Raw genomic sequence first — 25,796 nt, forward strand, 5'->3', positions numbered from 1 at the left:
TACTATGTTTGTCACTAATATTCGAGTTTGTCTCTTACTCAAAACTCAAAAGTAGACTTGGCCTAGAACTCTTTAACTTGACATACACATAAAAACCACCAATTTTTTAACCTTACAGTACATTAGTAGTCTGTTTACCAATTGTCTCAAACTGCTATATTGCACTCTGTGAATTTTGGGTTTCATGTAGTTTGAAGTGATCATGCTGCAATAATGAGATTGAAAATAACTGCCACTGTTATCCATGAAATAATATTACTGCAACTATTATGAAAGGAAAGATGGGAAGCCAAACTAAATCCACAAATTTCATATCAAGAATCAGGCTCAACTAACAATCTATTATGGATATCTACTTCTGTTACAAGTAGGGTTTTCATGATATCATTACACAACCAAACAACACAACAATCCAATGCTGACATAGTACATATAATATACTACATAGATAGCAAACATACTCTAAATGACCATATAATTAATGTCACTATGTGTGTTTTTTTTTTCCTTGTATCTATAGTTCAAAACTGCAAGCCAAGCCAATCCAAGCCAAGCCACACTAACAAACCTCGGGGTACACGAATCACAAATACACTCATCCTGAAAATGGCGCAAGATAATTGCGTTAGCCTCTCTTGCCGGCAGCATATTCATTACTCAGACAACTAGTTATAAATGCAATGTGAAGAACAAAGAACAAAATGATTGTGAGATTTTAGGTTAGTTTGCCGAAATTGAAGATCTAAACTGATGGCATGAATAAGTTAGATGCACCAAGATCTTACCAAGCTTAGAAGCACTTCCTGTGAACAATTGCGGGACCGGACTCATCATACTCAGCTTTCGAAATCCACATCTGCAGATTTACATTGAGAAATGAACCATAGGACACATCACACAAGAACATCATAAATAGCCTCAGTGAACATAAACAGCATATTTATGAAGTCCTCCATTTCAGGATTTTGAACATGCATATGTTTGTTTCTGTCGTTCTTCTCGAATATGAATTATGAAAAACCTTTGTGTGTGTGTGCTGGGGGGGGGGGGGGGTGTTAAGGGAAAATTTACCTGTTGGAAAGTACTTAGTGATGCCAGAATTGAGCCTCCAATCCAGACACTGTACTTCCTCTCGGGTGGTGCAACGACCTTGATCTTCATACTGCTGGGAGCAAGTGCGGTAATTTCCTTGCTCATGCGATCAGCAATGCCCGGGAACATAGTTGAACCGCCACTAAGCACGACATTTCCATACAAATCTTTCCTGATATCCACGTCACATTTCATGATGGAGTTGTAAGTTGTTTCGTGAATTCCAGCAGCTTCCATTCCAATAAACGACGGCTGGAAAAGAACTTCAGGACAACGGAATCTCTCAGCACCTATAGTAATCACTTGTCCATCAGGCAGCTCGTAGCTCTTCTCAACAGACGAGCTGTTCTTTGCTGTCTCCAGTTCTTGTTCAAAATCCAACGCAACATAAGCAAGCTTCTCCTTCACATCGCGCACAATTTCTCGTTCAGCTGTCGTGGTAAATGTGTAGCCTCTCTCGGTGAGAATCTTCATGAGATAATCCGTGAGGTCACGCCCAGCAAGATCCAAACGTAAAATAGCATGGGGAAGTGCATATCCCTCGTAAATGGGGACAGTGTGGCTCACACCATCACCAGAATCCAGCACAATACCTTTTCAGGAAAAAACAAGCGAGTAATGATTAAAACAACGACCCAAAATCTGTCACTTAGTTTACAAGATGCTTACCGGTTGTTCGACCACTAGCATACAAGGAGAGAACGGCCTGAATGGCAACATACATAGCGGGCACGTTGAAGGTCTCGAACATGATCTGAGTCATTTTCTCTCGATTTGCCTTGGGGTTAAGGGGTGCCTCTGTGAGAAGAACGGGATGCTCATCTGGAGCAACGCGGAGCTCATTGTAAAAGGTATGATGCCAAATTTTCTCCATATCATCCCAGTTGCTCACTATTCCATGCTCAATCGGGTACTTCAATGTAAGAATTCCTCTCTTCGACTGAGCTTCATCTCCAACATAAGCATCCTTTTGCCCCATACCAACCATGACACCTTGGTGCCTTGGACGACCGACTATACTCGGGAAGACTGCCCTAGGAGCATCATCACCAGCAAAACCAGCCTGTACAACATTCATTAAGCCGGTAAATAGTATGATTATTTCCAGTAGCAAACAGATTTTGGAGAATGGTAATAACAGATATCATTTGTCTTGTTTTTAGTGATGAGGAAAACCCGTAGTCACTACCCGAAGGTGTGCACTAAGTAAACCTCGCCTTGTGACTCTACCCGGTAAAGGACCACGAGGAGGTAAACCAGCCTAGGCTGCTCATAACTGACCAGCTTAAACCAAGAAGATCAATAGGCCGCTCCAACAGGGAGTTGAACTTGGAACCGTGTGGTTACCAAGTCAAGCCGACAATCTGACCAACTTGGTTAGGGTTGTCCCGATATCATTCATGTCTAACCTTAACCATTCCGGTTCCATTGTCAACAACAAGTGGTTGAACCTCCTCCCCCTCTGCCATCTTATCTTACCCTGCACAAGATTGGGAAGACAGATATATATGTGAAAAAAACTTAATAAGTACACCTATGACATAATGAAATGAATGACAAAACATGGGCAAAAACATTACCAATGTCAAACAAAGATTAAATTTCACTCTTCATAGAAAACATACCTCATCCACCAAAACCTTTCTCACCTAGAAACTAGCCCCAGTCAACATGCATAAAATTAATTACCTCTGATTACTTAAAGACGCAACTTTGCAGGATAAATTGCTCTAAAACTGCTTTGACATATACCCATCACACCCAAAAAAAAAAAAAAAAACTAAAAAAACTGCTTTGACATAGTCAACAATCAAGATACATAATTCCAGGCATACAAAATAGTCATTAAAGCTTGAAACAACATCAGATGCTAAGGACTCATCTTGTCAAACTGGAACTTTAACAATAAAATAACAGAGTACTAAAGAATAAGCACAAAATAAAGAAAAATAAGAGCACAGAGCCATGAAAAGTAGCAAAATGATCAAAACCAAAACTGAGAATTCAATCAAAACAGTTTAATCAGATTAATGGTATGATAAACTTCAGTATAATTGAAGCTTGCCTGATCAACGCAAGGACCTTTTCCTGCTGCTTTACTTTCTAGTATAGAGAAAGAGAGAGGGAGGGGAGAGAGAGAGAGAGAGAGAGAGAGAGAAAGTTGGCAATCAGAAAGTACTAGATATAGCAGTGGGGAGAGTATCTGAGAGAGAGAGAATAGAGAATCCTAGATCCTATTCTTGGATGCACTGCGAAATGAAATGCAAATGAAACTGAAACTCTGTAATCAGCCCGCTTGACAAAATATCTGAAAAGATATAAATTAGTTGAACATAAAAGCTAGATCTTTGTCACTCCTCACTTAAAAATGTTGTTCCCACACTTGGCTCCCCACTTTTCTTTCTAAATTTCGCATTTATGATCAATTGAGTTGTCCATACCAGTTACTCCGTATTTATACTATTTAGTTAATTACTTTAAAAACATTTATGATCAGATTAAAAGCAAATTCATGGAATTGTGATTTTTACTATTATTTAATTATTATGTTAGTGAGGAATAAGTCATAAGTGATTGGCCACTTCATTTTCCATTCTTTTTATACTTAATTAGTGGAATGCCAATCACTGAAAATGACTTCTTTGATTAGAATACGAAACCTTTCTTTTTCTAAAAAAATAAAAGTTTCTTGTAAAGTTTAAATACATTCATTTCGCTACCTTTATTCATTTTACACCTCACCATATGCAAATCTTTAATTAATAAAAAATGGAATTTGATTCCTAAGGGGGATTACTTATCTTCTGACTTGGCTTACCCCACAAAAATAATAATATTAGCATTGAGAAATTTGTTTTTTAGAACTCATAGTCCTTTACAAAGTAATAGAGGTGTAATCACATTATATAGTACTCCATAGTAGATATTGATAATTTTTTTAATACTTAGGTAATTCAACTTTGTCGGATTAATCTTAAGTCCACAAGATTTACGCAATCGATCTGTTTGTGTTTTCAATGAGATTCAAATTCTCACTCTGTCGGCTTCAATAGTGACACCAAGTCAGATGACAAACCACTACTCTAAGCCCGAGCAAATATTCATATTCTTGCTTGTATCCTTAATTGACCCAATAATAAGATGCATATATTTCTGGGTGGGCCGTAGTCCACTAAAGCCCAAAAATGGGTTCGGCGTAATTAAGAACCGTTTATAGCCCATTTTCCCCCGTATCTCTGCAAGTACTCGCCTCCGATCTCCCACCCGCTCGCACGGCTCATTCCGGCAGCCACCGCCTGCAAAACCTATTCGGTATTGTATACAAAAATGTGAAATATTTCCTTTATAGCGATTCTATAGGATGAGAGAAAGACATTATTTGATGAAATTGATAGCATATGACTGTAATTTGCTCTTATTATTTATTGAATAGCATGTGATTTTCCTCCTTTATTTTTTATGTTTTAGTTTCTCTTGCAATGAGATTTGTGTGCAACTGTGAATGTGGGAGCAGGATTTGGTAATGTGAAGAGAAGATTCAATACAAGCAAAAATGCTACTTACAAGAATGAACAGATTTTGTGAAGTTCTCCTGGTTCCTGGAAGGCTAAATACTAGGTTTAGATCAAGTTGTTGGCTTCATTCTTGTTCTGGAACAGAAAGTGAAATTGAAAATATTGTGAGAGTGATTAATGATCATTCTTTTCCTGATCAGTCACTGCAGCCTACACTTAAGAGATATATTCCTTCCACTGTCTTGTCTTCATCTTTTGTGGAGAATGTGCTGGGTCGCTTATTTGCAGCACATGCTAATGGCCTTAAAGCTTATGAGTTTTTCAAGTTCTGCCTCGTCCAGTCTGGATATAACCCTACTGCAGATGCGTTTGAGAAGACGGTTCACATATTGACTAGGATGCGCTACTTTGATAAAGCTTGGGAGTTGATGAAGGAAATCCAGCAGACACATCCGTCGCTGCTTACTCTTAAGTCGATGAATATCGTGTTGTCAAGAATAGCGAAATTCCAGTCCTATGAAGATACTCTTGAAGCGTTTGAGAAGATGGAGAGACATGTGTTTGTTGGGAAAGAATTTGGCACTGAGGAGTTCAACACACTTATTCGTGCATTTTGCACTCAGAGGCAGATGAAAGAAGCTCGATCAGTCTTCATTAAGCTTCATTCTCGATTTTCTCCAAACACTAAGACGATGAATATTTTGCTGTTAGGGTTCAAGGAATCGGGGAATGTAACAGCAGTGGAGTTGTTTTACCATGAGATGGTTCGAAGAGGCTTCAGGCCTAACCATGTAACTTATAACATTAGAATTGACGCTTACTGTAAGAAAGGCTGTCTAGGGGACGCCTTGAGGCTCTTCAAAGAGATGGAAAGTGTTAATTGCTTGCCAACGCTGGAAACAATTACAACGTTGATTTATGGAGCAGGGATTGCTCGGAATATAAGTAAAGCGAAAGAGCTGTTCAATGAAATTTCCAAGAGAGGTTTACAACCAGATGTTGGGGCTTATAATGCTCTCTTGAGTTCTCTTATCAGATCTAGGAATGTCAAAGCTGCAGCAGCCTTAATGGATGAGATGGATGAAAACAATATTGGGCATGACCATTTTACTTATCACTCTATGTTCTGGGCATTAATTAGATCAAAAGATATTCATGCTGTAACTCAACTATACAAGAAGATGACTGAACGAAATTTCTTGCCAAAGATACGGAGTGTGGTAATGTTAATGAAGTTTTTTTGTGAGAATCGTAGGCTTGATCTGGGCGTAAGTTTGTGGAACTACTTGGTCCATAAAGGGCAGTGTCCACATAATCATGCACTGGACCTTTTGGTTACAGCATTATGCTCCCATGGAAGAGTTGACGAGGCCCTAGAGTGCTCTAAGCAAATGATAGAGAGAGATAGACTTCCCAGCGAACTAGTGCTCCAGATGTTGAAGAGGATTTTGTTAGAGTTAGGTGAATCAGAGAAACTGCAGAAGTTGGAGCAAATGATAAAGAAACTAGAAATGCTGTTGCCTCCTTCAAATGTGCGCCGTGTGAGTTCTGTTGATTGATGCTAGGCAACTGATCTGAGGCAGAACATAAGGTGTGTATTTGCATCTTCAATGCATTTTCCTGTATTTAATCGATATAATCAATTGTATGTAACACTCAAGTCTGTGGCTTCTGTATTTGATTCAATTTTCAACTTTTCTCAGCAAGTTGATTGTTTATTATTGAAAGATATATATATAATGTGAATGAAATTCTTAACAGAACCTCTACCCTTCAGATTGGTACAAGCTGCTATTAGTAATAGACACAACTAATTGATTAGAGCAACTCTATGCAAGCATCATCTATATGACTTATATATGAAGCTATATATGATACATTAATTGTAGCTATAGTCTTCAGATTGTAATCAAGCCCTCTGATTGAAATCCAGGAAGCCAGGCTGGGGATGCCCACCGACATTTGGCATGCTCGTGGTGGGACGAGGCATGTGAAGCTGCTGCGCTTCGTGGTTGCCAAAGTGAGCAAAGGCCTGTGATTGCGGATGAAGTTGAGGGCCCAGTCCCCTGTTCATGCTGTTCCCATTGGCAGATTGAGCCTGCCCAGCTGCTATCTTAAGCCGCTGCAATTCATCCTTCAGAGCTTCGTTTAGAGCTGATAATGATGTCCACATAGAGAATACAGACATCAAATATTCTTTCAAGTCGAGCATTACAACATACAATTGCATACGAGGTTGAAGAACGCATACCATCTCGAAGATGAGCTTCTTGTTCCAAAGCCTGTAACCGCAGTTTGAGTTCTTTGTTCTCAGCAGTCAGTCCAGAAGTATCTCTCTGGACCACATCACAAAGGGGAAGAAAGAAAGAAAGAAATTTAGAAGCCATTGCAGATGAAGAATCGCACGAGAAATGTTTCCAGTTCAACATTTTTGCTGATATCCACAGTGCAGTAGCACAACAATCATGACTTTTACAGTATTATAATACGATTAACATATTTCTATCAATGATCTTCAGCTTGACATTATACAGGCTGCAAAGTTTAGCGTCATACCTGCAGGCGAGTAATCTGTGCAGAGAGAGTAGTTGCTTCGGTCTGCAGTGTCTGCACTTTCCTCTCCAGCTCATTTGTGTAGCGAATCTTTCGCTCCTTTGAACGCGCTGCAGATTGCCGGTTCGCTAGAATCCTGCATATTGCAGTTTTGGACAGGTGAAACACTTCCCAACTATTTCTAAGAAATAGGATTACGTATGTATCCCCAGGACACATCACCAAACTATGCACCATTCATTGGTTACCCCACCCAACAGTTCATCCTAGTCCTAGTCCTACAAATCAATAAAGATCAAGTGTAAATGTCCTATGTAAGAATGAAAGATACATGATTTGACTAGGTACCTACCCAATACTAAAAGATCCCAACCCTACCCTAGAGGCCCCACATGCTCCTTACCTACAGGCTAATGACTCAATAAAAAAGGTAAATCATGAGATATGTCTCCGAGTGTGGTGACCATAGTCAGGCTAATTCTATACCTCTCGGTTGGAATCGAACCCGAGACAGGAAAGAATAGGGATATATGCCTATAGGTTTGGTGCCCACAAACTAGCTCAATTCTATGAATATAGGTTTGGTGTCCGCAATTGGATCAATATTATGCATATAGGTTTGGTGTTCACAATTTTATGTATATAGGAATCGAACCACGACCCTAAATCCTTGACGAATAGAAAATAATCCGTTAACTCTCAAATTCTTCTCCCAATTTTTACTTTTTTTTCACACAAATATATAGACAACTTTTTCTGAATCCGGAAAATGTGAATTTGGGAGTACTCACAGTAGAAGTCTAGACGAGAATGGGATACCTTCCCTAGAAGGTAGGGAGTATAAAAATCGACAACAAGACCAGTCAAAAGATTCTCTAGACAGCTATGAAGATAGCAACCATTGACCTCACACTACACTAGAAATTAAGGATGATTATGCATACTACCAAACCAACCGGATAACACCTAAAATTCTCAGCAATGGTGGGAATGAAAACAGAACAAAAATGTTGATATTATCAAAAATGGTAATTTAAAATCATTCAAAATAAATTCAGAAAAAAAAATATTTTTAAATTTACTGATGATTAAAAGTAGCTGAAATAAAGAAATAATTGAAAAAAGTGAAAAAGTCAAAAACCTTTTAGCTCTCTTAGGGTCAATCAAGGCGAGCTCTGCAAGTCTATCAGCTTCCATAGCTTTCTTCTCCGAGATGGAATCGACCTCAAACGACGCCGTAGCGAAAGACCCATCCATCGAGCTACTATGCCTGTGGCGTGGGCCCGGACCCATCGCCGCCATCTTCTCCGACGAGACCGGCGTGGTCGCTCCGCCGGCGGCGGCCGACCCACCAAACTCCAGCCCATCGAAGAAGTCGGAGTCAACGGAAAGACTGCGGAAATGGGTCGCCGCCTTATGGTCAAACGCGGGCCCGGCCGATCGCGGCGGCCCGGCGGAGGACGAGTCGGCCGAGTTTTCCGGCTGCATGGCGGCGTCGGCAGCGAGGGCGTCGTGGTTGAAGTCTCCGACAACGTCGTCGAGCATGATATCATCGTCCAAGTCCGGGAACCGGAAAAACGTCTCCGATTGGGTCCGCCGGTGGCGGGACCCGCGAGTTGGGGTGTCGGGCATCTGGTCTAGGTCCGTCCGGCCCACTAAATACTGCGCCGGCGAGAACTTTCCGGCGAACTTCGGGTCCATCATCTCTCAAAGCAGAAAGTGAAAGTTTGGGGGTTGAAAAAAATGGGGAAAGGGAACATAAGGGAAGGTGTAAAGTGGGACCCATAGTTACGCGGTCTAATAAACTGCCAAGCCGTGCCACGTATAGTGTATATTTTGGCGGGTGATTATTATTAAAAATATATAATTGTTATGAATATATTATTTATATGTGGCTATTATCTCAATTATTGTATTTCCTGGATCCATGAATGGTCAAGTGTCCTTTGGAGTATTGAAGGGTCAAGTTGGTTTCCTATATATATGCTCATATGTATTCATTTGTAATACACCTCTCTTAATGATATCAATAAGAATTCTTCCCTTCTCTCCGATCCATTACTCTCTTTGCAATTATCTTCTTATTTTGTGCATTTCTATTTTTATTTACAACAATAATGAAAATTTATAAAAACAAAAAAGGGAATAGATGTGCAAAATGATGTTTAGTAAAGTTATATCCTTATGAGATGATTTATAATGATCAAAAAATAACAAAATTTTGCTTTATAACTAAAAATATAAGTTGAGAATTCCTTAATTATTAATAAATGTGTCATTCCTTAGATTTTTAATATTTATAAAATGGTATGTAATTGACAAGATTATATAAGTTTACAATTAATGAAATATAGGATACTGATTCGATCCCTATCGAGAGAGAAATGGAGGAACAACCCAAGTCTTTAGCCCCTTTTTAAGGAGATCAATACGCATATCTATATCTAATAAGGATTAGACCAACATTTAATGTTTTCTCACGATTATATTACCAAAGGACAAGGACAAAAAAAAAATAAAAATGATGTAGGTGATTATCCTTAGAATTTAAGGTTTAGTGTATGATTTTCAAAATTTACTTGCCAGAACCTTGTGGTTTGATGACATTATTGTGACCCTTCCAAATGGAAGGTCACAAATAGTCCAAAAAAAAATCTAAAATTGTTCTGTTATATTCACTTAAACCGTACTCTCCTCTTTAACCACCAGTCTCCCGAGCATGAGCAGTAACATACATTTAAATCTAAGCTCAAACTTATAAATATGCAATCCATTTGTGATAAAATTTCGCATTAAACTTCAATAATTATAATTAGTATACACTTACAAACTATAATTGAGTTGTATTTGTCATAATAATAGCATTAGGAGTCAAGAAAGCCTTTTGAAAAATAGAGAAAGGGAAAAGACGTGGCTCAACTATAAGAACAAACTTAGGTGGAACATCAAAATCAATGGTAGGATTAAAGGTGTAAATTTAAGATAAGGTTAGATTTTATCCAGAGTATCATAATAGCCCATCATACAAGTGGCCTCCCTCATCTTCTATAGTAATTTAGAAGTTAAAAAAACTGGGCTCAATTGGGCCCTAGAATAGCCCATAATAGGCTCAATTGGGCCTATGTCATGTTAGGCTTGTAGAAGTTAAAAAAACTGAACTTTTTATCTAGACTTCATGGGCCGGCCCAACCCAACAATGATGAATGGTCATTAGCTCATTGGCTGGTTGATTAGTAGGATTGGCACTGAGATCTGTCCACTAAAACCTAATATTGTCTCTTCACAATTATTACTTCAAAATAAATTCTTAGATCATCTTCAATAGTTAAGGTTTTTTGTTGATTTTTAAGATCATGGTCCACAGAAAAATTTGTCAGTAAAGATAGGCTGGGCCCTTGCCCAGACCTATGCTTGGGGGTCCACCCACCTACCGGCCACCCTCTTTATTTTTAACCATTAGATCTATTAGTTTGACTATTTGAATTTGTCCATAGGTTCTCACCTAGGATATGATTTGTATGGGAGCCTCCCTCAAGATTTGTCGACTGAGAGAATGTTGGTAAAAATTAAACTCGTGATCTTCTAATATAAGAATTATGTTTCAGTTCCACACATTTAGACATCATTTTCGGGGCAAAAGTGAAAAAGATAAGAGAGAAGAAGTTGGTGGTATTCGTGTGGATTGCACACTCCATACCATTTACCAAAAATAAAATAGTGTTCCCATATCTCATGTCTCAGTTATACGCTACCAGTGGTATCCTCCTCACAACTCCATTTTCGACCACAAGTCCTCGTCGACTCATATTGTTTTAATTATATATGATCATGCATGAGATAGCTACTTCCAGAATATTATATATATATATATATATATATATATATATATATATATATATATATTCATGCTTCAGTCCTCAGTCTTCACCAAGTAATTGGTTATCGGTTAAAAGCGAATTCAAATTGTAATTTTAATCTTTGTTAGCCTTATATATGGTAGGGAAAATGACACTTTTTCCCCCTGTGTTATTCAAGTGGCTATTTTTCCCCCTAAAATGTTAAATTGGTATTTTTACCCTTAAAAATAATTATTTCATTTATTTTTCTTCTCCAACAAATTATTACTTATATGTATGGATGATCACGATTCGGTTCGAACCTAATCAAACACTGTAGCAATCATACCGAAATAGTAAGGACGCTGGTTACGATTCAGAACCGAAAAAAATAAAATTAAATAATTGTTGAACCGTGAACTGAAACTGAACCACAGTCATATATAGTGAAAATGATCAAATACTTATTTTGATAAATCGGTACGGTTCAATTCCAATTTCGATTTTGAACCGCCAATCAAAACTTATTTATTTATTTATTTATTTTTTTTTAATTTTATCTCTGATTTAAAAATAGTTTAAATTCAACAATTATTTTATTTTATTTTTTCGGTTCTGAATCGTAACCGTAACCGTCCATACTATTTAAGTTCAATTGCTACACTGTTTGGTTAGGTTCGAACCGAATCGTGATCATCCATACATATAAGTAATAATTTGTTGGAGAAGAAAAATAAATGAAATAATTATTTTTAAGGGTAAAAATGCCAATTTAACATTTCAGGGGGAAAAATAGCCACTTTAATAACACAGGAGGAAAAAATGCTATATGCACATAACATTGGGGGAAAAAGTGTCATTTTCCCTATATGGTAAAGTTAAGATTCTAATTAAAAAGCACTTTATTTGCTTTTATCTGTTTAAATAAAGAATGTAATTATTATTGAAACACTCTTTTGGTTGAACTTAGCTTGCAGCATACTAGCTACTATTTGATGTAAAGTCACAACTTTATTTTCATACATATACATATATACACACACACATATATACACTCTTGTAGCCAATTATGTCGATAATAAAATATTAGACTCGATCGATCATTTAGATTGACCTCTATCAACAATATTTGTATAATATAGAAAATAAAACTCAAAAATGAGAATTCAACCCTAACAATGTTCACATACTATTTTTAGGGTAACAATAGAAACCAGAACTACTATCAAAGAATATGTATTAGATAAAATCTACTCTTGTGTAATAACTAGTAAATCGCACATGAAAAATGGACCGCACTAAAAAGATCTTGTGCAACATATTTGATCGAATGAAACTGTAATCTTGTAGTACAAAAATGGTAATGTTTGTATAGTTATTGATTTCTTTGCACTTTGGTAAGCACTATGGTTGTGGTGGTGTCTCTAAATTAACAAATTGTCCATTTTAAACACATACAAAATTATTAAAGCAGCTCGCTTTTCCTTTCTTTCTTTGTTTTTTTTTTTTGTTTGTTTTTTTTAGAGAAAGTGTTTGGCTTTAATCCTAAACCTTTATCAACTAGTGGAGAGAGCTATTTTATTGAAAAGACAAAACTAGATATATTGATGAAATCCTCATATTTTATTATTATTTTTTTAAAATTATTACATGCATTTCCACTTGTCTAATAATGTATCTAACCCCAAAAATAGATGTGGTTTTTCAAGGCGTATGTTAGCCTCTTACCTTCATCTATGTTGATCAAAGGTTGAAAAATAAATTAAAAAAAAATCACAGGGACATTTCCGTAACTATAACGGTGCATTTAGATATGTTTGATAGTGCATTCACAGATAACTGAAAATGTACTCAGGATCTATAATAGTGCACTAACATGTATATATGTACTATTAGTTATCCATGAATGTACTATCAAGCGTTTCCAAATACATTATTGAAATTATGAAAATACACAATTCTTTTCTCATTTATTAATTTCCCGCCCTTGATCAACATAAATAAATGAATGTCATTATTAATCCACACTTTTTAAGTAAACTTGTCCCTAAATATCTACACAAATCGTATATGCCAACTTTTTATGCAAATTGTACTATCGAAACTTAATTTTATATTACGACATACAATAAAGTAGTATATACAAATGTATGTTTGATACTACGTACTATATTCTTGAGGAAAGAAAGAAAGAGAGAAAGAAAGAAAATGTCCAAATTAAGTAAACATGCATGCATGGATGCATGGCTACAAATTACGTGGAAAATTAGTGATCCTCCTACTCATTGATATAGCTAGTGGAAATCAATATAATGCAGGCAATTCAAGCAACCTTAAAGAGTGACCTTTTTCATAGACATATATAACCGATGAAACCCAAAAGAAAGGCCACCATATCGTCTCTTATATAGGTTACACGGTTTTGTCGTGTTTGCTAGCTTCCTGCTGGCGATTTCCTCATGATTTGTGACTGATTTCCGTCCTAAATTTCTTTTGTTAGTGCAAAACGACGTGCTTGGCAAGAATACTAGATTAGAGCCCAAAAGAGGGTGGCGGTCGAAATAGGTAGAACATAATTTTCCTATCAAAATGTCACATATTCAATGTTTGTTAGCACTATCCTTACTTCTGGTCGAGCCTGTAGCATAGGTCTTGACTATGCCCTTCATCGGCCATCACATTCTTGAGAGTCAAGATGTTGGATTTGGCTCTTCACGGGCCTATGCACAACAATCCTTCTAGTCATGCACCAATTGATGGCTGGACTTCCCAGTCTCCGCCTAATTAACACAACTCATTCAGATTTAACAACATTAACAAAAACAAAAAAACAAAAAAACAAAAAAAAAACACACACACACACAAATCTTACCCACACGGACAGCTCAGTTGATTATAGAAGTGAAGTTTGAAAAGAAAGACTAATGATCTAGTCTTGCTGTCGACAGCGAGGAGCAACCTCTCAAAGTGATGGACTTTTTGTGCACAGTAAGCAAATGTCTAGCCTGGATGTTCAACTGAGTTACCATGATTCAGTATTAACACTACGCATGCATCCTCCAATAATAACACATAAGATTTGCTTTAATGAGGTTGATACATACCACCACACTCCATTCTTTGACTGCCCCAAAGAAAGCAAAAATGATGATGAAAATGCAACCCTACAATAACCTAGCTCGCTCCATCCTCTTACGTAACAACATACATTCCTTCACGTCTTGCAATTGCTTTTTAATGGAGGCGTTAACACCAGTCGTTTCTTGCCTATCAGTGTCGTTTTCTGGTCGAAAAGATAATGGTGGTCAATGCTGCTTCTTTACACAAACAGATAAAATGGTGACACCCTACACATTATTTAAAGATTTGTAGTAGTGCTTCTTCTTTTCTTTTTCTCTTTCTTTCTTTAAAGAATACAATTTTTATTACCCGCCCCTCTCAACTCATTCATTCCCCAATAATTACTGTACTCTACTCACAACATCATTTCACTTACTAAAAGATGAAATCTACCTCATCTTTACAAGCTTGATATATAGGTAGTAAAGAAAATTAAGGGTGTGTTTGTATATATATAGCGGTGTAAGTTTTCATACGGGTAAGCTGGTGATGGGGCGTTACCTAAAAAAAAAAAAAAAGTTTAGTTCTATCTTTTAAGAAAATTGTTAGTTTTAGTGGATCGGAGGTAGGGTTAGAAAATTGGTTAAATTAAGGGAAAAATATAAACTTGTTGCATAAGAATAAGCTTTTCTCCCACCATAATGGTGTCGAACCGGGAACTAGGTGTGAGTTCGAGGGCTAGAGATTTCGCCTTTTGAGGGTGAGAATAAGCTTTTCTTGACTATAAATACCCTAGCTAGTAAAAGCTTTGTGCATGGAACCAAGGTGTGAGGTCCCGAGAGCAGGGATTTCATCTTTTGAAGGTGAGAATAAGTTTTTCTTGGTTTCAATACCTTAGTAGAAGCTATGTGGAATCAGGGTGTGAGGTCGAGGCCAGGGCCAGGACCCATGGATTTCATCTTTTGAGGGTGAGATTTTCTTGATTACAAATATAAAGATGTGTGGAACCTCGGTGTGAGATTCGGGGGCCAGGGATTTCATCTTTTGAAAGTGGAAATAAACTTTTTTTTTGGTTATAAATAGCCTAGGAGAAGCTGTGTGGCAACCACACTCTCATTCATCTACTCCTTTAATAATTTAGCTTTATTTAACTCATCTTAGCTTCTTCATATAGACAAGCTATCCTAGCTAGCTTGTTCTTGTTATTGTTGTTCCATGGCGGCTTCTAATAACCATGCATTCCAGCAAGAACCCAAGCATGTTATCCCTAACAATGGCGACATGGAGCACCAACCGAGATCGCTGGACGAAGAACATAAGAAAGCGGGATTTGATTACGCAAAGCGGGCGCCGTGGCTCCGCGCGGCGGTTCTAGGAGCCAACGACGGATTAGTCTCCATAGCTTCTTTGATGATGGGCGTTGGGACGGTGAAGCAAGACATCAAGGCCATGATCCTCACCGGATTCGCCGGCATGGTGGCCGGCGCGTGCTCCATGGCCATCGGAGAGTTCGTCTCCGTGTATTCGCAGCGCGACATAGAAGTCGCGCAGATGAAGAGGAACAAGAACCGGAACGGGGAGGTCGACGCCGGGGAAGAAGAGGGAGAGAGTGACGGCGACGATTTGCCGAATCCCATGCAGGCGGCGGCGGCGTCGGTGGTTGCTTTTGCAATGGGCGCAATGGTGCCTTTGCTAGCGGCGTCGTTTATAAAGCCTTATAAGGTGAGGATTGGGGCGGTGATTGCGGCGGTTACTGTGGCTCTGGTGGTTTGTGGGTGGCTTGGGGCGGCGTTAGGCGGTGCACCTAAGGGTAAAGCCTCGGTTAGGGTTTTGATTGGGGGGTGGCTTGCCATGGCTATAACATCTGGATTAACAAAGTTGATTGGTATAAAAAGCGAATAAAATTAAATCCATCAACTTTAGGTACATATATATAGCTTGTATATTTCTCCTGTATTCTCATCCATTTGTTAAGAGATCAGGCAGATCCGCCAAGGACGTAGCAGGTTTAATGATCAAATATAGCAGACTAATAATGTCTTGTACCTCAATCCACATGTAATATAATGTCTTCTCATCTCATGTATTACAATATTTCTTCTCAAAAGTTGAATCCCCAATCTTTAAGGACAGAACAGAACATGTGGGAGAATGGCCTAAAACTGGGAGGATGTAAATCATGGGACCCCCACACCTCGACCTGACAGAACATATGAAAAAATGTAAATCATGGTAACTTAACTGAACAATAACTGATCCCCAATCTTCTAACTGAGCTCTAAGTGAGTAGCCCCTCATCTTGAGAGGTTGAGATAACTGAGCTGATCCCTAATTTTATCCATAGATTTTCTAACTAAGTAGCCCCTCATCGTGAGAGGTTGATCGCTGATCTGCTAACTGAGACAACTTGATCCTTACTCTTCTCGCAACAGGACCCTACCTCTAGTTGAACCGTTTAGGAGATCTTCAGGTCTGATTCCCTTTCCCAAGTGCAATACAAGTCATGTCTTGATTCAGGAATTTTAACCAATTCCCTTTCCCTTTTGACGAGGGTGCAATACAAGCAAGTTTTAGTCGGACACATTAATAATATACGGAGTAATTCACAATAAAGTATTTAGAATTAAGAAGAAAAAATATTCAGTGTTTAAAGAATTCTCTTAATTGGGCAATGGAAGGAGTTTGTTTTTGTGCTGCCTAGGAAGATGAGAAGCTGGAACCATAGGCATAAACTTTTATAGTCAATATGAGTAAATACAATCTGTATCATATACCAGAGTACATAACTGGTCAACTTACATTGTACAGAAATCCAACGTGTTCTAACTAAAACTGTAAACTTCATCGCAGTTTGCCTCTCTTAATTAAGTCAAGAAAACTAGGGAAAATAAAACGACGAACAAAACTAGAAGAAAGCAAATCATCATAATCTGCCCCTTGGCACTTGCCTTCTTCATTACCATAGCGACCTTTTTCTGTGATTTGAAACAAGATTATTAGCATTGCATCTAGATTTGATTTGAAACAAGATTATTAGCATTGCATCTAGATTTGAAAATGTTCAAGGGTTGGAAAAAAAGTATGGGTTTTGAAAATTTTGGAATAAAGAAGTCACCGAATTCAGAACTAATTTTATTACCTGAACAAAATCAAGACGATTAGATGTATTGTCCATCTCTGAATCCAGATTACTTATGATCTTTTCCTGCAAAGTTGCCAAACTTCTGTTTTAGCTTATATACACAGTACGCTCACAAGAAATGTTGAAAAATAATTCAGATACAACAATTTATAAGTCCAGAATAGTTATAGCCTTCTACCAGGAACACATTGTGTATAACTAAGTGAAAGCAACAATAACCTGTCCAATAAGTTCGTCATGAATAGTAAGCCCGACATCTCCGATTCTTTCTATGCTAGCACTAAGCACATCCAGCTCTTCATCTTGTTGCCTGCACAGGGCAACCACATTGCATGATTAGAGATTGACACAGGATTGATCAAAAAGATTTATTGAGGATGTGAGAAAAAAGACAAAAGAATAATGTGGTCAAAAAGGAGATTACTTTATTAGGAGTAACTGTCTATCAGATTCTGATGATATGAAATCGTCATTATCTTGAGCACTGTATGGATCAGTTCTGCCAGTCTGATGAGAATCTGGCATCCTCATCAGTTCTCGTCGCATCCCATCAAAATTAGATGAGCTCATGCCATTTGACTCCTTTACAGCTACCACTGCCTTCTTCACATTGCCCACCTAATTACCAAAAGAAGCCACTGATGTTATCTGAAAGTAACTAGGAATCAAATGGCATGAATACAACAGGTACAAATGATTGGGCTAAAGCAGAAGCAAAATGTTTGTCAAAGAGTGACCAACCACTTTGTGAATTATAATGGCAACTTTCAAGTAACTGAGAAGATACCTGAGTATGAGCATCACTGGTCCACCTTCGTCGTTTTTCAAGCTCTGCTTCATCAATACCATACCAAGAAGGATCTCTTGCGGCAACAGCAATAGTTTTGTTTAGTTCATCTACCTTCCTATCAGGAAACCAAGTTGTTACTGTGGATTCAAGCGATATGCCTCTCAAAGAGTCAACTATAATACAAGCTGATGTTCTAAAATGGTAAAACCGACAAAGTCACACTAAAAACTATAGGCCCAAGATATCATGCGTGCAATTTTGACTATTGGATATAGCAAACACAATGATGAATGAGTGGCAAACATAGTTTATAAATAGCTGTGTTTGTATATACATACCTGCCAGTCAATGCTATCGCATGTTGTAATAAGCTCTTTTGAAAGATGTAGGCGATCTCCACTACTTGGAGGAGTGCGCTCCCATTGATGGAATGTAGATAACAGCTTTTCAATCTAACCAAACAGGCATTTCAAGAGTGATAAATAATAATACACACAATAAGTAACACATTTGGTAGGCAAAAACTAAAAAGTTCAGTTTTGCTAGGGAAACAGAGTTCATAAGGAACCAAGTACTCTCTTCACCCTTGAGCAATAAGACAACATACTTGCAGCCCAAGAGCATACTTACATCCCACTATCTCACAAAAGCAAGATCAAAACTAATTTCAGATACGCATATACGTGTTTGTTTGCATGCATATAATCAGGAAACCAAATGCCCCACACATAACTCAGATCTGCCTGTCATAGTATTTGTACTCAACTGGATTTTAGCAAACCAAATTAGAATGGAGAACACACATCTTTTTTAGACAATGCAAGAAGGGAGAAAAATTTATAAGTATCAATAAAGAAAATTCAGATCAATATATTCTCAGTTTATGAATAGATTCGCCCAGAGCATTAGATCAAAAAACTCACAGATTCCTGAATCTCCTCCTTCACAATGTAAAAAGGATCTTTAGCTGAAGACATCGTGTGCACACCTATTAGTATATACCTGGAAACATAAGATCAAGCAATATATAAGAACAAGGTGTTGGATTAAGATGCATACTGAAAGACATTGGCCAATCAAAACTTCGGACACTTAAGAAGTAGAGCAACATAAGCATCAAAATTGAAAACATATTAAATTGCTAACTTAATGAACACCTCAGTATAGAAATGAACTTCAAATCTTAGAACCAAGCACGATAAATAAGTGCAAACGTGCTCCAGATCAAATCCAAGCTTCTTAATTGGATCCTAGACAAATTTTATACACTACGAGTTCTTTTACTAACAGTTACTCAGATTTATCAAAGTAAATCGGCATACAATACAAATCAGAATGCGATAGGTGGAGAATTTGCAATCAAATACCTCGTCCAGAAATTACGAAGAGCTCTAGCTCGTCTCCTGAATTCAACAACTGTAATCACTGGATTTTAAGCAGAGCAAATCCGAGATCTTCGCATTGACCTAGGGTTTGCGAGGGGATCGAACACGGTGCCGTATTGTTGATTAAATGGGACGAACCGACGACAATATAGTTTTTGGGGCTTTTTGGAAATTTGACATGTTTACTAGTAATTTCGTTTTTCTTTATTTCTTTTTTTTTTTCATTCTAATTTTTGAAATTTCTTAAAAAGTTTTTTTTTCTTCAAAAGTTGCTCAAATTTAATTATTATAATTTATAAAATGTTAAAGTACTTACATTTTAATTATTTTTCATATAAAATATACTGATAGTGATAGATGGGTTTAAATTTTTTTAGACTTTAGTTAATAGTGTTGTTGGATTGGAGTTACATATTAACTGCATCCACAATGGTTTTCCTATTTTCTTCTCAATTCGTATTAATTGCATCCACAATAGTTTTGGTGGAGTTAGTGCATATACAAAATAGGTTCAGTTTTTTTTTTTTCTTTTTTACTTGAATTTCGTTAGTGTGATCTGATTACACTATATGCATATACTATACACAATTTAAAATTTAAAAATTATATTACTAGTAGAAATCCAATATTATCAACATTATTGAGACCTATTTCAGTCTCATGGAGACTTTAATTCTCCATTTTCTTTAACACAACCTTTTGGAGTCTTATTTAGTGCTCTCTAGTAAAGATGTGTCATGGTATTCTACATCACCATCATTCCCATGGTTGTTGTTTAGTTGCCCCTTATTTTCAACAATAATCTTTCCCATTTATTTAGAAATAATAAGGATAGGCTGACCGAATGCCCAATAGCTATTCATTGGCGGTTTTCCATTTTTTACTTTCATTGGTTAGTGGGCAGATGCATGTCTACTTATTCTTTAGAGCTATCATCAACATCCAATGATTTTTTCCCCTTTTAATTTAATTTTATTATAATTTTAATATTTCACCAAACTTCACCATTTTATAAGTAAAAACATTTTAAATTAAATGTAATCAATTATAAGGTAAATGATTAATTAAAACTCATGGAGTATAGATGAAGTGACGAGCGTCTCTTTCAAGTTAACTGTACTTTGATAGTTTTTGAGGTTTTATTTGACACGGACAATATTAGTTTCGTTGTATTGTCCTAATTGACTGGTCAAGCAAACTTAGGGTGAGGCCAAAAAAAAAAAGACAAATTAATAGTCGATTATTAAATGTGAAGATGACACTATAGTTAATAGATAGAAAATAATATTAATTATATTTTTAAATGTATGATCATGTATGAAAATATGAACCTCTACGAATGAAAATATGATCATCCACGAATAAGGTTGAGGGTGCTCGAACATTTCTACATGGACGTCTTGAGACTTCCACAACAAGATTTGATTAGTGTTTAGATGTAGACAAATGACTATTTTTTTTTCCTCTTGGGGTTATATGACATGATCCGTCATATTATCTAAAATATATATATATATAAATATGAGAAAATATATGCTGTAACCCAAATTTAGAGGATTAGTAGGTAATAAGCTCCTCAATTTTAAATTGTGAATGATGATGATTTACAACTAACCAAATATTTGGCAAATATTTGATGGGGTCATTGGATCGGAGTATAATAGTAGATAGTACACTTAAAAGTTCAAAGGTTCTGTTTGAGTGTTCACAACTTGATGAACAAATGGATAAGATCAAGTCTTGTCTATTTCTTGATTAAAGACACATGTATAATCGTTAACTGTTATATTTTGATATCTATATTTATATTTAACCTTAATCCTTTGTATCTTTGTAATATGGGGTTGATGTTTGGGCTATGTTAATTTTTAACACGTTTCATTTTATATTTTAGTATAAGTAATTCCAATTATTATTGATAATAAAAATTTTATCATATTTCTTTACATATATGTTTCGCTCGATCAAGTTTAGGCTAATAAATAATTCCTTATTAAAACTTTAAAGCTGTTTTTTAGTTTGATTCTTTGCATTTTTATTTTATTTTTTGTATTTTTAATACTCTAGACTCTAGTTTCTCATTTTTCATTAAATATGTTTTATATTTTTCATTTATTTAGCAAAATTTTTCGATTATTAAACACCTCCTAAAAGTGCAATGAAGTTTCAAATAAATTTCTCCTAGATTGCAATGGGATTGTATACGAAGAGATGCAATGTAGGAGGGATATGATGAAATGATTGGCATGCTTAGAAAAAGTAATAAATGTCTTATCTATCTAATCTAACAAATACGAGACAAATAAAACAGTAAAGGTAAAATCTATCTGAATTTAAGACCTCGAAATAGCATATTGCCATATTGGAGCTTCTAAGATTAGATAATGAAATGAGAATGAAATCATTGAGAATAATAATTTAGTTTAATTTGCTCTTGTATAATCTTTTATTCCATGTATCAACAAAATTAGCAAATAATTTAATAAATACATGGTAAATGACTAATATCTTCTTCTTTTTTTTCTAACAAAAATTAGAAAAAATATATATTAAATTATTATTTTTAGTGTTGTGAGATAGAATATCATATAAATAATTATTTTTGAGATGACAAAGGAAACACGCATCCAACACCAGATAGTGTGCACTAAGATAAATCTCGCTCATGTGTAATAATCCACGAACCACGTAAAATATATAAATCACACTAAGAATACCTTGTGCGACGGGCTTGATTGAAATGGTGTTGACAAAAATAGAATGTGTGACATTATGGTACGATAATCATGTTTTAATATAAATAATTATTTTGATTTTATATTTTGGAGGAAAAAACAACAAAATTTGGTGAAGTCTTTTTCAACATGTTATTCTGCTTTCTTTATTAGGAGCATATTTACAAAATATAAATGTGTGATGAAAATTGGATTCGTTTTACATGCACTATAGAAAAAGGTGGATGCTTTGATTCTTGATAACTGTTTAATATTAAGGCAAGAGACAATTAAGCAGGGATTAGGTGGGTCTTCGTCCATTATATAGGTCAATCAAGATTGACTCATCCGTCACGAGTCAACTTTAAATTCCCAACTAATTTTAAATACCAATAAATTAATTATATGAGCTTGACAAAACACGTAAACATATAAATATATGAGCTTGACAAAACACGTAAATATATAAATACATGTTGGAGATCACATATCAACAACACGAGAAATAAGATAAGATATTATTATTATGAGAAAATGAGACACATAATTGTGGGATGAAGTTCATATTTATAAGAGAAACATATGATTTTTACTATTTATATTATTACACGGATCAAGACCTATAAATTAGGATTCAATACTTATTTGGGCATGGACTAAAATGGCCGCTCCCCTCCTGCGCATCATCTCAACCTGTTGGATCACAAAGAGTGCCTCGATCTCATGATCTCTCGTATGAGAGAGTCACTACATGCCATTTGAGCACAAGACTAATAGCATGATATTTGACTTGATAACTACAATGTTTCAAGTTTAATTCAAAGATTTATTAATCTTTTTTGTTTGAATTGGCCAGTTATATACTTATGATCAACCTAAACTAGTTTACCTCTTGTAATCATTTGTCGGCTATGATTTTCACATAGAGCACACACTCATATATCAACTACGAACTTTATCGTAAATCAAAACTCTGTTGTTTTATACTTGAACCTAACGATGCTTGTAACTCAATTTCAAAGAAATTCGAACACATAATTAAAGAGCAAATCAAATACTACGTAATAATGTTTACCCAACAATTTAGAGTAGTTGGTATGTGAATTTTAAATGTGATTATAAGGTCGAATAACTTATTTTTGTAAGAGTTATGGCGCCTTAACCCATAGTAGTTGATATTTGTACTATAAGGTAATTTCATTTTTATATTGTGACACGTTTTGAACTATATCCACTTCTACTGTTAACTCTCCCACCAACCGTATATTATTGTTCAGGTATCTCTGTAACGCTGTAGCCTACCAAAGTTTCTGACATTCTTCCAACGAATTTCCATCCCTTGTTTCTCTCTCTAGAAATTCTGTCACAGCAATTCTATTGTATTCACGGACCATATTGCCCTCGCTTTTTCTCCAAAACTCCTAGCGAGTCACTTTCCTCTTAACAAAGATGGATCTTCCGATTGTCTAGCAAGCACAACTGCAGAAGCAGAAGCAGTCAATATTCATTGAAGTTACTTCACTCCGATTCCTAGCACCTGCGTACATGATAGTACAGTACGTGTATGCTTAGAGAGAGAGAGAGAGAGGGAGAAAGAGTTTGGAGTGAGTAGGAATGGATTTGGCGGAGGGAGTTGGGGAGAGCTCGTCGCCGCCGAGGAGTCTCGGAAGCTCCGGCGGTGGTGGAGGCGGAGCGTACGACATACGGAACGATGTGTACAACAAGCTGCTGGAGAGCGGCAATGAGGAGGTGGTTAACAATCCGGAGCTGTTCCGGGAGCAGTTGGAGGCTCACTTCAATAGCTTGCCTTCTAGGTTTCACCTCACCTTTCTCCAGCTACTGATGATAGTATTTTATTTTATTTTATTTTGTTTTGTTTTGAATTGCTGTAGATGTATAACGAATCTATGGATATGCTACTTACTATATTAGTATATTTGTACTGTGAGTTCGAGCTTAGATTACACGCGCTTTATATCTATGCGCGTGCTTGATATTGCTTGAATTCAATTCTACTCCGTATCTACTTTTATATGTATGCGCGTGTTTGATATTGGTTGAATTCAACTCTATCTAGTTTTTGTATGTATGCGCGAGTTTGATATTGCTTGAATTCAGTTCTATCTATTCTGTTTGTTTTCATTTTCTTTTTTAACGTGTGCAGGATTAATGAATATGGTCTAAAACTTGGTTACAGCAGTATTTAATTGTGCGCAAATTCATTTTGGATTTTTGAAGTGACGGTGGTTATTACAAAATTTGATTTCATTTTCACTTAACTTTGTAAGATAAGAGATTTGTGTAATTAACTAATTGGATGCTAACACATCGTAATGTCTTTTCCCATTTAATTATGTTAGAAAAAAATTGTGAATTAAAATATTATGATGCTAAAATGCCTTGTTAATTATGATGCAATTGTTTTTGTTGTTGCAGTTACGGACTGGATATAAATATGGATAGAGTGGAAGATGTGCTGCTGCACCAGAAGGTCCTCGCAAGGGCAAAGGATCCTGATATGAGGCCTGTTTATCACGTCCGATTTCTGGAGGTACTCCACTATTCAGTGCATTTGGTAATTTAGATTTATGCTTAGCAAAATATTCTTCTGGTGAAATCTTGTCTCTTGCTAATTGACTGCCAACTATAGTTCTTTTTCTGTGTGTGTTTGAGACGGGCTTTACCTGCCTAATTTTTATTTTATTTTCTTCTTTTGGCTTTTCTAATATTATAAGTTTTGCTATCTTGCTACATATGAAAAAGAAAAGGTGGTTAAATTAGACCAATTGCTCTATAAATTTGAAACAATGCATTGTACCAGCAATATTATGAATTTCTCATGAATTGCTTCTTTGCTTGTCTTTTCCCCCTTTCTTCTTCATAAGCATCCTTTGTTGTTCTTCTAGCTGAATGTTTGGACTAGAGTTGATGATACTGCTGACCAACAAATTTCAAATCTTGCTTCCACTTCAAAGCTGCATTGCAAGGTAGATAACGAAGGGATTGTTCCTTCTCTTAGCAGGTGATTACTATGGTTTTTCAGTGTGTTTAATAAGAAAAGTCACTTCTACTCACTGAGTGCAATTGATATGATGTAATTTGCTTTGGTCTGCCAATGGCTGTTGCCTTGTCTTTTTTTACGGACTTCAACTGGAAACAAGACTTGTGTGAATGACTTTGAAACTTTCTCTAAGCTTATGGACCTATATTTGGATCTTAGGAATAATTTCAATTACATGGAGAGTGGAAATCCTGCAGAAGATTTTAGCAAAAGGTATTTTCTTAGCAAATGATATATAGTGTTACATCTTTATTTATTTATTTGTTTATTTTTTATAAATCTGCATAAAACATACTGCATTATTTAATTATCTATGTAAAAGAACTTGACAGTTGAAAGGTGTTGCAGGCCAGAAATGTCATTTATTCCAGTCCATGAAGTAATATTTTCAACCTTAGACAAGCCAAAGCTTCTTAGTCAGGTAACTTGGAATTCACATTATAATTCTGTATTTCTGAAAATTTTCCAATAATAATAATTCTGTGCAGCTGATAAATCTTGTCTTACTGTGATTTCCACACCATTTATCATTCAAAAAATAAGTTTTTTTTTTTTTTTTTTTTGGGGGGGGGGGTGTTGGGTCAAATGCTTAGTAGGAAAATAATAATAATAAAAATATAAAATATAAAATACACGTGGCATCCCAAT

General features: G+C 36.2%; 6 protein-coding genes across 8 annotated transcripts in view; 3 read left to right on the forward strand and 3 right to left on the reverse strand.

The window, feature by feature from the left end:
- Positions 1 to 284: 284 nt before the first annotated feature.
- On the reverse strand, positions 285 to 3,302 carry LOC116022341 (actin-104). The gene is made up of 6 exons (XM_031263021.1): positions 3,158 to 3,302; positions 2,502 to 2,572; positions 1,762 to 2,155; positions 1,072 to 1,685; positions 786 to 856; positions 285 to 600 (listed from the first exon to the last, which is right to left on the reverse strand). Exons 2-5 carry the CDS (start codon positions 2,559 to 2,561, stop codon positions 791 to 793), a joined length of 1,134 nt encoding a protein of 377 aa, XP_031118881.1. The 5' UTR covers positions 2,562 to 2,572; positions 3,158 to 3,302; the 3' UTR covers positions 285 to 600; positions 786 to 790.
- A 913-nt stretch (positions 3,303 to 4,215) lies between these two features.
- Positions 4,216 to 6,260, forward strand: LOC116022340 (pentatricopeptide repeat-containing protein At3g61360). 2 transcript variants are annotated; one of them, XM_031263020.1, is made up of 2 exons: positions 4,216 to 4,404; positions 4,607 to 6,260. In XM_031263020.1, the coding sequence occupies exon 2, from the start codon at positions 4,646 to 4,648 to the stop codon at positions 6,164 to 6,166; it is 1,521 nt and encodes a 506-aa protein (XP_031118880.1). In that variant the 5' UTR covers positions 4,216 to 4,404; positions 4,607 to 4,645; the 3' UTR covers positions 6,167 to 6,260. The 2 variants fall into 2 exon arrangements, with proteins under 2 accessions (XP_031118880.1, XP_031118879.1); XM_031263019.1 differs by having other exon boundaries at positions 4,217 to 4,404; positions 4,561 to 6,260.
- Positions 6,261 to 6,283: 23 nt separating this feature from the next.
- Positions 6,284 to 8,897, reverse strand: LOC116022342 (transcription factor VIP1-like). The gene is made up of 4 exons (XM_031263022.1): positions 8,302 to 8,897; positions 7,164 to 7,296; positions 6,859 to 6,943; positions 6,284 to 6,761 (listed from the first exon to the last, which is right to left on the reverse strand). Exons 1-4 carry the CDS (start codon positions 8,862 to 8,864, stop codon positions 6,517 to 6,519), a joined length of 1,026 nt encoding a protein of 341 aa, XP_031118882.1. The 5' UTR covers positions 8,865 to 8,897; the 3' UTR covers positions 6,284 to 6,516.
- Positions 8,898 to 15,120: 6,223 nt separating this feature from the next.
- On the forward strand, positions 15,121 to 16,163 carry LOC116022800 (vacuolar iron transporter homolog 3-like). Its single transcript, XM_031263680.1, has one exon. It carries the CDS (start codon positions 15,272 to 15,274, stop codon positions 15,956 to 15,958), a length of 687 nt encoding a protein of 228 aa, XP_031119540.1. The 5' UTR covers positions 15,121 to 15,271; the 3' UTR covers positions 15,959 to 16,163.
- Positions 16,164 to 16,737: 574 nt separating this feature from the next.
- LOC116022011 (syntaxin-61) lies at positions 16,738 to 19,512 on the reverse strand. The gene is made up of 8 exons (XM_031262554.1): positions 19,356 to 19,512; positions 18,912 to 18,990; positions 18,327 to 18,440; positions 17,986 to 18,099; positions 17,623 to 17,816; positions 17,418 to 17,508; positions 17,196 to 17,261; positions 16,738 to 17,031 (listed from the first exon to the last, which is right to left on the reverse strand). Exons 2-8 carry the CDS (start codon positions 18,963 to 18,965, stop codon positions 16,921 to 16,923), a joined length of 744 nt encoding a protein of 247 aa, XP_031118414.1. The 5' UTR covers positions 18,966 to 18,990; positions 19,356 to 19,512; the 3' UTR covers positions 16,738 to 16,920.
- Positions 19,513 to 23,395: 3,883 nt separating this feature from the next.
- The window catches only part of LOC116022678 (serine/threonine-protein kinase STY46-like), a 9,313-nt gene continuing 6,912 nt past the window's right edge, over positions 23,396 to 25,796 (forward strand). For both annotated transcript variants that reach the window (XR_004099257.1, XM_031263495.1), the window contains exons 1-5: positions 23,396 to 23,901; positions 24,524 to 24,638; positions 24,994 to 25,109; positions 25,308 to 25,361; positions 25,497 to 25,569. Coding sequence is in view for 1 of the 2 variants with exons in the window: in XM_031263495.1 (XP_031119355.1) it covers positions 23,702 to 23,901; positions 24,524 to 24,638; positions 24,994 to 25,109; positions 25,308 to 25,361; positions 25,497 to 25,569 (558 nt within the window). In the remaining variant the exon portion in view is untranslated. The remainder of the gene's footprint in view (positions 23,902 to 24,523; positions 24,639 to 24,993; positions 25,110 to 25,307; positions 25,362 to 25,496; positions 25,570 to 25,796) is intronic.

The sequence above is a fragment of the Ipomoea triloba genome, chromosome 6 (assembly GCF_003576645.1).
Source record: "Ipomoea triloba cultivar NCNSP0323 chromosome 6, ASM357664v1".
Classification (NCBI taxonomy): Eukaryota; Viridiplantae; Streptophyta; class Magnoliopsida; order Solanales; family Convolvulaceae; genus Ipomoea; species Ipomoea triloba.